Below are 12,920 nucleotides of genomic sequence, written 5' to 3'. Positions count from 1 at the left end.
CTCATGAGCAGGACAAGTAAGTGAGGGCAGTTTTGGGTCAGCTGAGATCCTTCTTCAAGGAAACTGCAGGCCGACCCAGGGCTCAGTGTCCAAGCATGAGGGTGACAGGCCTCAGGGATGCCCCCAAACTGCTCATGAGAGGGACCATCAGAGTGAGGAGGAAAGAAGCAAATTGCCCAGACAAATCTGCCATGATGACAGATGACAAAACATCCCTTTCTCTGCCTAACATCTTCCTCACAAGAGCGACAGGCCCTGAGTGCTCTGGATAGAGAGAGGGTGGTTTCTGGCTTGCGGTTGTGGGGACAGCTATCCTGAGGAGCTCATTCCAAGTTTTGGGTACCACAGGCAAGCTGCTGCGATCCTGTGCCCCCTTCCTGCCTGCACATCCATGTGTACAGGTGTACTCTTTCCATCGCCCTGGAACAGCAACCTCCCCCTCCAGCATTGTCCAGAGATGGGGGTGGGCTCCCCTCTCCCATCCATCCCCACATCTACAAATCTGCATATGGTGGTAGGGCAGACTGGGAGTTGGGAGTCCTGGATGGACAGAAAGCTTTGTGGCTGTGTCCATTCCTCCACCAACACTGCACACACATCAGGGATAGAGGAAAGGTGGCATCCAGATGCCCTCTGGGTGCTTGCAGGTCCACAAAGGGGATCCATGTGGGGAGGCTTCAGGGGGAACTGTTCTATTTTTATTTTCTTTACAAAGAAAGGGTGGGGAAGTGGTGTGTGTGTGTGTCACAGCCCTATTACTCATGAACAAGACAACGTGAATGTGATGTCTTGTTGGACCTTCCCATGGCTGCGTGTGCAGCCAAGATATTGAAGATGGGGTGTGGGGATGTTTTCCAGGGTGCATGCAATGCAGAAGAGGGATGAGGGGAAAGGGAACATTTTATTTTTCTTGTTCAATTTTTCAATAGGATAGTCGTGGGCCTCACTAGAGCAGGGGCCCCCTTGGATTCCATGGTGGTTAAGTGGCCGGTTCAGCTTGTGAGCTCGCAGGTGGGGATAGTGCCTTCATGGGCTTCGGTATATCCCCAGTAGACTGGCCCTCTCATGAGAATGTCAGCCCACTGGGCAGCGAGCTGCTTGTAGCAACTTTGGGATGGCTGTGGCTGGAGAGTTCTGTTGGGGCCTCCCCTCGCTATATCTCCCTGGGTGTTGGTGGGATAGACCCCCCAGCAATCTTTGCTCTTCCCCATCTGCATATGCCATTCTGATGAATGTGGTTTCTCCCCTCCCCTCCCTCAAAGAAAGTGGGATTTCATCCCTCCTGGGCCCCCGCTCCCCCGCCGCCATGGTTGGCCGAAGTGGTGCTGACATTGCCAGGCATTTAAAGGGCTTTCAGTGCGCTTCCACTGCTGAGGGTGGGTGCGGTGTTCTGAAAATGCCCAATCTCGCAAGGCATGCCCCTCTGGGGATCGTGTCCAATCGCAGCTGAGTGGCTGACACGGTGATGCTTTGCCCACAGTCTGACCGCAGAGTGGGCTGGGATGGATCAGCTTGGAGGCTGTGCAGCAGGAGGGGCTCCCCTCTCCCTCCACTTCAGGCGGACTGACTGTGGTTAGTTGTACATCTGTGGTGCAAATTGGAGTTTAGAATTCTAACTCCAGTTAGTGCTAAATACTGTTACTCTACAGGACTCTGTGGTTGCCAGGAGTCAACACTGACTTGTCGGCACACTTTATCTTTAATGCTAAATACGGTTCATTTGTATGTGTGAACCGGGCCATTGTTTACAATGTTATTGCAGACCACTGCTGTGGCCATTCAGGAATATTGCATCATCTTATGTGAACAATGGATGGAAGAGTGGATTGAAGAAAGAGAGCTTAACTATTTTTGATCCATACAAGGAACTAGAAATTGCAAACAGTGCGGCACTATCAGAACAGATTAACATTCTCTTTCTAAAAGTAATTTCAGTAAAATATACATTCATGTACATATATGTGATGCTCATGTTTCCACTTTGCATGGTGTGAAACAGAAAATAGTTTACTTTGGAACAGGCCCCTAAACATTTTAAGCAAGAAGTTAATATCCCCATACTAAAATCGTTACATACTATGTAAATTATACTACTACTACAACAACTTATATACAGCTCTTCAACAAACATTTCCAAAGCAGTTTACATGGAGAAATAACAAACAAACAAACAAGATGGACCCCTGTCCCCAAAGGGATCATAATCTAAAAAGAAAGATAAGATAGACACCAGCAACAGTCACTGGAGGTACTGTGCTGGGGGTGGATAGGGCCAGTTACTCTCCCCAAGCTAAATAAAGAGACTCACCACATTAAAAAGGTGCCTCTTTGCCCAGTTAGCAGGGGTTAGCATGTGCAACTGTGTGCAGAATTCTAGCCATATTAAGGAGAATCTCATATCTGCCTTTCCCCTCTTTCCACGCAGGTGTTTTTGAAACTACTGCAGAGCACAGAGAGGACATCACATATTCCAGTGGCTGTGGACTTGGAGTTCCCTCAAGCAAACAGCAAAGAATCTACAAATGGTAAATACACAACACCCTACAAGTTATCCTTTGAGGCAACTCAGTTTGCCATATATTTCTAAATTATGGTCTGTACTGTAAGGCCATCATCAACTACTGTAAATACAAATCTGAGGTCTGTATTTTGAAAGCATGGAAACATTACAGATTTACATTGGAGGTGCACTGGGTGGGGGGAGAGATAGGCAACGTGCATTTCTGGGTGGGGGAGCTGTGTCCCACATGTTAGTTTTTTGAAAAAGAAATAATAATATATTTTACAGTAACACTCTCATCCTGAACACCTTTCCACTGAAATAAATCCTGTTGTTCGAAAAGGGGTGGGGCTTGCCCACCCATGCCCCTCTCTGGTGCTGCCCATGATAGACATGGTATCAAATTTATTTCCAGGTAATCTTCAATTTCCCTTTTAATGCATGTAAATCAATTGTTGTCCTATTACTAAACACAATAACTTACAAAAAATAACCATGCTTGTAATTTTCTTCTTGATGTCAGAACTCTCTTGTTGCTGTAGCCTGCCTGATCTGTTCTGATAGGCCTGTGTTACTCTTGCAAGGGAGTTGGCTTTCTGGCCTACCATCAGGCCCTCTGATGCCACATCCTCCATGACTACCATTGACTCAGCTGCTTTGACATCACAGTCTCTATTGCTCAGAGGGTCTCAGAGGGTCTAGTGAATCTGGGCCAAGGCTGCACGAGTGATTAAAGTAGGATTCCTCATCTAATAACCTAGCAAGCTGAACAAAGTCTATCTGCCATCTACAGTCTTACAGCAGGAGCTTGATAAACCTCTTGTTTTTATAAGCTACCTGGAACTGCAAAAATAGGGGGATTATCAAGCACCTGGCAGGGCAAAATAAATGGCTGCTACATTTGGCTGGGTGGATCACAAGTTGTGCGGTTTTAACTTAGACAGAATTAGAATTCCATTTAGACAGAAAATTTGAATTCCGAGGTCCATGAGCATCCTGTGACAGGTTCTTTTGACAGACCACTTGAGTGATCTCAAGCCTTTTACTGGAAGATACAGACAACTCTATCTGCTACTCCAAATACTTCCAGATAACTCAGAAATCTTAGATAACTATATGAGGGATTGCCAAGCTATCTGCCTATGGCATTATCATTCCTTATCTCTGCCATTCCATATCTCCTTTTCTTACAACAGATCCTACCCGACATGAATAGCATTGTGTGTGGTGGTGCACTGGAGTCCCTTGCTTGGCAGGCCAGATGCTCTATCTATAGGCTATGAATTGGTGGTAGCTGATTATTACATTACATTATGAACTTTATACATACAACATTTCTCTTGTTCTGAAGGGTTGGAATAGAGTTGCCAACTGACCAGCAGAAAAAGAAAAAACGCCTGGCCTGCTTCTGTGCCTTTAATAGAAATCTGATATGCAGATGTCACAAGTGAAACTTTTCATGGCATGAAGCAAAACAGTATCATCTGCTTATTTACTGCAGGTCAGGCTACTGTTCAAGGGTCTGTTCAAATCAGAAGTTGGGGAGGACCTGTAAAGTTGCAGAAGGGACCACAGCTCAGAGGCAGAGCACACATTTTGCATGCAGAAGAGCTAAGGTTCAGTAGAGGGATTTTAACCTCTAGTTAAAATCAGGTAGCAGGTGATGGGAAGGACCTCTGAGAGTTGCTCTCAATCAGATTAGACAAAATTGGGCTGTAGCCTGGCCAGTGGTCTGATTATATAAAGTAGTTAGGTATATTCAAATAAAAGTTGGCAATCCTATTTTGAGGACAAGAGGTGGAAGAAAGAAGGAATATTGTATAAGCCTTCCTTGTGAATTGAGGATAAAAGGGGGCAGAACAAGTGCTCCAAGATAAGAAGGTAGTTCAATTAAAATGAAATATGGGGAATTTCTTTGATATCTTCAATAATTGAACAGACTCACATGAAATATAGAAATGAGCTATGCAGCCACAAAGCAGCATTCAACATTTGTTTTGTTTATACTTTGAATTCCCGAAAGGTCTGAGAAGTGCAATTTATATTTTTAAAAGTTGCTTGAATTCTATGGCACCTAATATATTTAGGTATAATTAGCAGCAAACTTTCAGAAATACAGCTATGTACTTAAGATATGTTTTGTCACGTAACTAAAAGAAACCCAGTAATTAGACGCTTCAGCTCCATATTTCTGTAGCTGATCAATTACAATAAGAAAATGTGACGATAATGCCACCTTTGTGAGCAGGAGATTAGAGAGAAAAATTTCCATTCACCATAGATGACTGTCATTTATCATTAAGGACAGTTGTGTAGCATAGGCATAAGAGCTTGGGAATTGGCCATGAAATGTATCCATCTTTGTCGGAGTTAACTAGAATATTCTGAGAGTGCTCCTTTGACCCATATAATTTTGTCTTTGAAGATATGCTCAAAGGCACCCAAAAACTTTTCATTTATCAAAGATTTTACATAGATTTACTCCAGAACTAAACAATCAGCAAGATGATTAAGCAGATCACAGGGACTATTTCTATGCAAGGTAAAGAGCATTTGGGTTACCAAACTGCTTGGCCCTGCAAACCTAGTGAATGTTGGTATCGTTAGGAATTAAAAGGGCTGTTGGAACACTTGCACTCTGAAATAAGTAACATCCCTCAGAAGTTATGTCCTCAGAATTGCTAACAAGGATCTGAATGACCTTTCTGCACTCCATATTGCTTATTGCAAGTTCAGTTAACCATTACCATATTTGATGATGTCATTTCATTCATAGAGCTGTATTGCTTGAAGCATAGTGTTTTGTATGTGTGCATACTTTCAGTGTATGTATATGGAAGCAATCCTATAAAAATTAATTACTTACAGTTTAAATTGTTTTTCCTTTGAGAAGCTAAGGACAAGGAGACATGCATGGAGTTATCCCATTTTATCCTCACAACAATCCTTGCAACAAGTCAGGCTGAGAGATAATGACTTCCACTAGGCCTTCAATAAATCTTTGCTGAGCAAAGATTTGAACCTGTATTTCCCACAACCAAACCCAGCACTTTGCACTGCATTGCATGTGTCCAGTATTTCAATCCTGTGCCTCTTTGCTTGAAAGTAAATCCTGTTGTGCACACTTATTTGGGTGCAAATCCATAGTGGCTGACATGATTTGCAGAGTTGCATTGCTGAAATATGATGCCCCAGGGCTGCTGTGGACTCATAAGGCAGCCCTGACACTGTTAAGAGTAGGAGATTGTACAAGCAGTGCTACCGCAGTTTCCCACATGGTCACAAATGAGGAAAACCCTGATAGCACTGCTTGTGCAACTGCCTGTTCCTAAGAGTGTCAGGGCTGCCTTACAAACCTGTACCAGTCCTCACACATGTGCAGTGACTATTGTGTATTGCTGCACATCATGTCAGCCATTAGAACTTACTTTTGAGTGGACAGGGCTGAGTTCCTAATGTTTTGTTCTTTTTTTGTTAAATAGGAAGGCTATCAACATCAGAAATACAGATTAGAATGACCACTTCATCTTTTGTTTGCATGGAAATCCTAAGGAAGTTGGGTTGAACCCAGAGGCAGTGAGCACTGAAAAACTCTCTAAAACATGATGGCCTGACCATTTCATCTATTCATCTCAAGGGTATAGGACAACTCTCTGCGGCCAACTCTCTACGGTCAACTCACTATGGGACACCTCAACATGGCCGACTCACCGCAGGGACAACTCAATGCTCCCTGGTCTCTTGTTCTCCAACAAACCCAATAGTGCCCCGCACTTCAAAGCATTTCCCAGCTCTCTCTTCGCAAAAAAAACAAACCCAAAAGTGCCCCACACTTCAAAACAGTTCCCTGCTCTCTCTATATGGGACTTCGAAGTGGGTGAAGGAGGCACAGAACAGCCTGCTTCTGCCAGCAACCAGCGGACATGCAATTATGACTTTATTTGAACTTGAGTTTAATAGGATGTCTCCTCCTACCTCTGGGGTATAATACATCAGAAGGCAGCTCACAAAAATGGTAAACAAACCCATAAACAGTTATATGAAAATATTTGGTCCAACGTGCTAAAACACAAATGATAAAAATCAAGTTAAACTTTAAACAGGGGACTAAAAACAAAGTAAATTAAAAGCCTAATGAAAGGTCAAGATTTGTACAGCCCTCTTGAATGAGGCCAGGGACTAGACTAACATTTTGTCAGTAATCAGTAAGTAATCACATTAAATAAACCACCACCACTTATAGGCCCATATAACTGCATGAATATAACCCCCCCCCCTGATCATAGAGTTTGCATACAAATCATTTGCGTAAAAACAGTTATAACTTCAAGCAAACACTGTAAATTTAGACATAAGAATAGCAGCCAATTATGAAACTGTAAGTGTTCATAAACTGCCCCCCCCAATTACAAGGAGAGCCAAACACTAGCATGGAATTCCATAGTGCAATAAAATGCTATTGCTATGCAAGCTCTGGAAATAACAATGCTACACGGATGATAAAATGTATGAACAGCAACGCGTCAAGCTAAACTGTCCTAGACCCATTTCTGCTTGCTAGACCCATTTCTGCTTGATGTGACAAAAATGCACTAGTAAAACATCAAAAAACATTTTTGTTAAGCTATTTGATAATTGTGAGCTATGGCACGAAAGTATTCTATATAGCTTCTATTGCCATAATTGGACACAATCTTTGAAAGACGCTCATCTGCTTTGCGGTATTTCTTCAACTTGACCGGAGGACTGTGGCCTGAAACGAGCTGTTCATAATAGGCGTCTCTGCCCTTCTGCAACTTTCTGAGGCCATCAATCAGCTTCCAGATCGTAGGATGGCACATTCCAAGTTCGGCTTGGAGGTCACAATGAGCAGCTTCGGTATGGTTCTTCGTGCGATCATTGCCATTCAGTGTCCTGTTGAACAGATTCCACATTAGTGGAGGAAACAAAGGAGCCAGTCTACCGTGTCCTCTCCTACCTGGACGACCGATGTAGCTGTCCTCGAACCAGTTGGATGCTAGGAGATATGTCCATTTTCAATATGCAGAGATATGCCCATTTTCAATATGCAGAGCCAAGCTGCATGAATACTGGCATATCCAAAGCTGCACCTGGCTCACTTCTCCAAAGCCCTTTTTGTCTTAATGCAGAAATTCAAATTAAGGAGGCTTAAAGCCAAGCTCAGCTGCATGAGCATATCCTGACAGGAGCGCACTTCCCATCCCTAAAGAGAGAGCAGGGAACTGTTTTGACGTACAATATGCACTATTGGGCTTGCTGGTTGCGACTTAAATCAAATAAAGTAATAATTGCATGTCCGCTGGTTGCTGGCAGGAGTGGGCTGCTCTCTGCCTCCTTCGCCCACTTCCCATCCCGAGAGAGAGAGCAGGGAACTGTTTTGAAGTGTGGGGCACTTGAAGTGTGGGGCAGGCTGTTTGTTTGTGAAGAGAGAGCAGGGAGCTGCTTTGAAGTGTTTGTTGGAGATTCGCAATGAGTTGTCCCTGCAGTGAGTTGGCCGTGTTGAGGTGTCCCGCAGAGAGTTGGCTGCAGAGTTGGCTGCAGAGAGTTGTCCCATTCCCTCATCTGAACTGGCCCATGAAGCCTGCTCCTACCCATGTTTACTCGGCATGGATAGTAAACTTTCCATGTTTACTTCTGCTTGCACAGAATGGGATTTGTTTGAATCGATTTGAATTCAGGTGAATTTGAGTGAATTTGATTCGAGTTTAGGCAAATTCAAATCAGTTCAATCAAATCCCATTCTGTGCAAGCAGTTTTGATTCTAATTAGAATTGATTCAGTCAAATAACTGCTGTGTAGAAGAGGCTGTTTTGGCACACAGGGTGAGCATCAAGGGTCACCATCACTGGGCAATTGCTGAGGGCCTAAAGCCCTCAGAATGGCCTACTGCCTATCCTGAGATCACCTCTGTACCCCCCCCACCCCCATAGCCTTTGTGTGGTGGTGGAGCAAGTCTCTTGGCTAAGAGGGTTGTTCTGCTGTTGCCTCCTTTCTCTCATCCTGCCAGCCAAAGTAAGCCCTATCACATATCTTAGGAGGACCCAGATAAGAGGGGAACATGCTGTTACAGCTTGCCGAGGGCCTTGTAAAATCTGTAGCTGATCGTGTTGACAGATGAATCTCTCTTTGATCAAAAACTTCTTTCTACAAAGCTTAGAAGGGTACAGGAATTTCAGTTTCTTTGCATCTGGTCATTCTTTTTTACTTTCTTAAGGCCAAACTAGATGATCTGAAGGAAATGCACGTACAGCCTCTCATTTTCACTTTTATTTTGACTGAAAAGCAGCATCAGAGGCTATGAATGAGAGTGGAAGAGTGAAGAGGAGATGCTACTTAAACCTGTCTGCTGTTTTTCTACTCAAAATCCCTCTTCCTAACCTGCTTTCTCACTTGTGAGGGAAACGATATGTGGCCCCAGTATCTTTTTATCCTATGGGAAGAAAAACAGCTAAGGATTATTTTGAGTGGACAAATTGTGGGAAGGGGAAACATCCCCTCTTTCCAATGTTCCTCCACTGGAACTGGCAGCTTCTTGTGACAGCAGCTCCACTGGAACTGTCAGCTCCTTCAGTCTAGATGCTGTTCACATAGTAACTTTGAATGCAGTAAACACTCCTCTTCTAGCATGCTTCATTTAAGTGTGGAAACAATACTTTTTAAGAGTTAAAAGTAGCATGAAAGGCACACGGTATATTCATGCCTATTTCTTTCTGTGTCTCTTTGTCACCTCTTGTCACACAGGTTTTGCAGGCTTTTGAAGCACTACAAAAATCTGCCAAACCTATTTGTAAGAGTACAGTGATTGTGCACTTCATGGGCCATGATACCTCTTGTATATCACTTTCAGTTCTCTGAAGTAACTTTATTCTGTCTCTAGGCTGTCTATATCTGACGTTCCTTACTACTGCAGATTGGCAAGGTCCTCACTGTGCCAGCCCCCGCCCCCCGCCACTTGAAAACCCACTGTGCCTGTAAGATACTGCTTTTTCAGCTAAAATATTGATTCTTCTAGCACATGGATAATAATAGGAAAAATAAAATGCCACTGTCAGCTTTGTCTGGTGATCCATCTTCTTGCTGGGGTTATTTCATGATTTTGACAGATTTCCAGACTTGCTTCTTTTCACCTCCTTCCTGTCGCAGAGGAATTATTTATCTTCTATAAGTAATTGTACAGGAAACCTACTCTAACTGAGAGAAAAGGGTTTTAATATTACCAACTAAAAATTTAGGCTAAGAAATCAATAGAAGGGCTAACAGTCTCTTATGCTGAAAGAGGGAGAACCTCTCAGTTTGAATTCAGGACAGCAAGTGAAGAGCAGACAAACAAACTGTGACTCCGCCCTCAAGCCAGTACATAGATACATTCAAACATAGACAAACATGCCCCACACAAAGAACTGAGACAATGTCCATGGCAAAATCCCCAACCTACCCCTGTGACTTAATTATTATGGAGGCTATTCTCCCGACCTCCCAAAAGTGGGCTAAAGGAGCCCAGCCTGCTTTTGGGAGTTCGTGTACAGCAACATGAGCTGTGTGGCTCCCGGCAGAAAACCTCCTTAACTGCCCCTACCCTTAAATGAGGTTAGAAGAGCGAGCACTCTGCTAACCCCATTTGTTTGATTGTGAGTTGGCATGGCGCGGCTCCATGTTGCGGTGACTCACGAGGAGACCCCCGACCGGGAGGCTACAACAAGCCTCCTGGTGTTAGGGGTCCGCCCCGGCATGCCCTGCACGTACACTTGCGCGGGGCATCCTGGGATTCCCCCTACTGGCTGTATTGGCACTGGTGACGAGTCGGTGTCCAACAGGTTCTTTTGGGATTCGGAGGCAATAAGCTCAAACTAGTGTAAATGCCAAATAGATTTTAATAGACAAAGCTGAATAATGCTTTAAAAAGGATTACAGAACAAAAGATAAAGTATATGTCCCTGATCTGACGTGATCTTTTTCATTGGGGAGCCCCCTTGATGATGAAAAGGACGTGGCCCCTGTAACACCAGCGGGTGCATAGCACCTTCCTGGATCTCAGTCTGTGCTGAAGCTCCAAATTGCTAGGGGGTCTGTGTGTCTTCCTTATACTGTTACGTCTCTCACAAGCAGCATCAAGAAAGCCCCCCTTATCAGTAGCCTGTGTGAGACCGCAGCCAAGTACATTCCACTCCCAGGCAGTGCATCTTCCCAAGCTCCCTGATTCAGGTGAAAAATTAACGCGTATGTTTTAAGTAAACCTTATCCATGCCTAGCTGGACTAATTGGCATAGTACTATAAACTCAAAATATGGATACAGGAATGCAGATGGTTACACAGTTTTCAATACAAAACAGGAGTACAGGGTTACTAAAGTTTTAAAGCTAAAGAGGCTTAAAATGAATCCTTCAAATGCATGGATATAAGCAGTGTATAGAAGTTTACATGTGCAGAGGGTAAAAGTGGATCACACCACTAGGCCTCCTCGTCATATCTTCCTCAGTGCCACTACACCTCGTCTGGGTGGCCGATCCAGCCGGCCGGCCAGGGTGAGCTCCCTGCTCGTCTCTGGGAAGAGCAGGCTAAACCTCCTTCCTATGAGGAAGAGCTGAAGTGTCTGGTTTTTTTTAGTTTGGAAAAATAGACAGCTAAGGAGGTGACACAATTGACATTTATAAAATTATGCATGTTGTGCATAATTAATTAATTGACAGCAGAACTTGGAATTATCCAATAAAAATGATAGTGGATTCAGGACAGACAACAGAAAATAATTATTTCATAATTACAGAATTCACTTCTGCTGATTTACTACTACTATTATGAATATTTATATACCGCTCTTCAATCAAAATTCTCAAAGCGGTTTACATAGAAAAATGAATAAAATATAAATAAGATTGTCCTCTGTCCCCAAAGGGCTCATAATCTTAAATTAAACACCAGATAGACACAAGTAACAGCCACTTGAGGGATGCTGAGCTAGGGTTGGATAGGGTCAGTTGCTCTCCCCCTGCTAAATATGAGAGACACTTTTGAGTCTCTTTGCTCACTTAGCTGGCTTTAGGTGTCTTTTAAAAAGGGTTAGACAAATTTACAGAGAATAGGTTTGTCCACAAGTATTGGCAATGATAGCTAAATAGAACCACCACCCCCCATTTGGAAGCAGTGTGCCTTTGAACGCCAGTTGCTGAGGAACAGTGCATGATCTGCTTGAGAGCTTCCCAGTGGCATTTGTTTGGGCAATATTGAAAAGGATGCTGTATAGATGGACTTTATGTTCTTATCATTTTAAAGTTGAGGTTGTTCTGTGGGCAAAATAAGTAACCTCTATAGCAGCCAAAGAAACATGTTGAGTTGTGGCCCAAGGACAAATTGTATAATGTATGTAATCCTATGCATGCATACTTGAGAATAATCCTCACTGGCCTTGTTTTCAGGTAAATGTGTATAGGGTCAGGTATAGGCTCGTTTTGAAATGATGACCTCATTTATAAATAACCTTATATAATTTCTTATGTGCAAACTATCAAACAGTGCTGCCAAATAATTATTGAAATAAAATACAATCGGACACCCAATGCCAGTGTTGCCTGCTGGATGAATATGTGGCAAATAGCAGAATATTCAACATTAAAATTTGCAGAGAATAATTTTGAGGAGAATTTTTGGGTGTAGATTTGCTTCTGTTCTAATGAGCCACCAAAATCAGGTAGAAGCTTAACAGCAATTCCTATGTCTGCTCAGATGCTGAACAGCTGTTTTGGTTTTATCTGGTAGTATTTGTCAGTCTGCAGACATGTATCTGCAATTTCCATGCTTTTGGAAGCTATAGTCTCTGGAGGATAGAAAGCTTAATGAACTGTAGCCTTTCTGCCCAGCTCCCTTGGCTGTGAGAGACAGTGAGTCCTAAAATTGTTTGGCTGGTAATACCTAAAATGCAGCACAAGGTGCAGTTAATTGCCACTGGGTCTGGTTAACATTCCCTAAAGCAGGCTCTCGAAGGACAGCAGAAGCTGACACTTCTAGGTATTAGAAGTTAACATTTCTAGGTATTGCTATCAATGTGTGCAAAGGGAGTGACAACAACTCCATTTATTTGAAATACTGGCAGCTGGTAGTTGCTTATTTGACTACTTTCCTCCTCGCAAACAGAATGAAGACTCCCATTTTATTTGACAACAAATGGATAGATCTGTAATGCAAAGTACTATTTCCCCCATAATATAATCTGTGGGGAAAACATAAATAGTCAAAACAGAAAGCAGTCTGTGGTTCTCAACTGTCTGTTGAGTGGTGTCACAACCCACATGGATTCAGACTTGAAAGAGATGAGAACTCCTCAGAGGTCTCATCTGAGACCTTGCTGCTGGCCCCAGCAGAGCTTGGGATGAAGGGGAGTCAATACCACCTGAGGGACAGTGT

The 12,920-nt window shown here is 43.3% G+C and overlaps 1 protein-coding gene across 1 annotated transcript in view; it reads left to right on the top strand.

Annotated features, from left to right (window-relative positions):
• ABCA13 (ATP binding cassette subfamily A member 13) overlaps positions 1-12,920 on the top strand; it is a 293,809-nt gene that overhangs the window by 114,258 nt on the left and 166,631 nt on the right. Inside the window, exon 26 of the mRNA XM_053266156.1 lies at positions 2,426-2,525. Coding sequence (XP_053122131.1) covers positions 2,426-2,525 — 100 coding nt within the window. The remainder of the gene's footprint in view (positions 1-2,425; positions 2,526-12,920) is intronic.

The sequence above is a fragment of the Hemicordylus capensis genome, chromosome 6 (assembly GCF_027244095.1).
Source record: "Hemicordylus capensis ecotype Gifberg chromosome 6, rHemCap1.1.pri, whole genome shotgun sequence".
Lineage (NCBI taxonomy): Eukaryota > Metazoa > Chordata > Lepidosauria > Squamata > Cordylidae > Hemicordylus > Hemicordylus capensis.
This window is presented reverse-complemented; position numbering and strand designations above follow the sequence as displayed.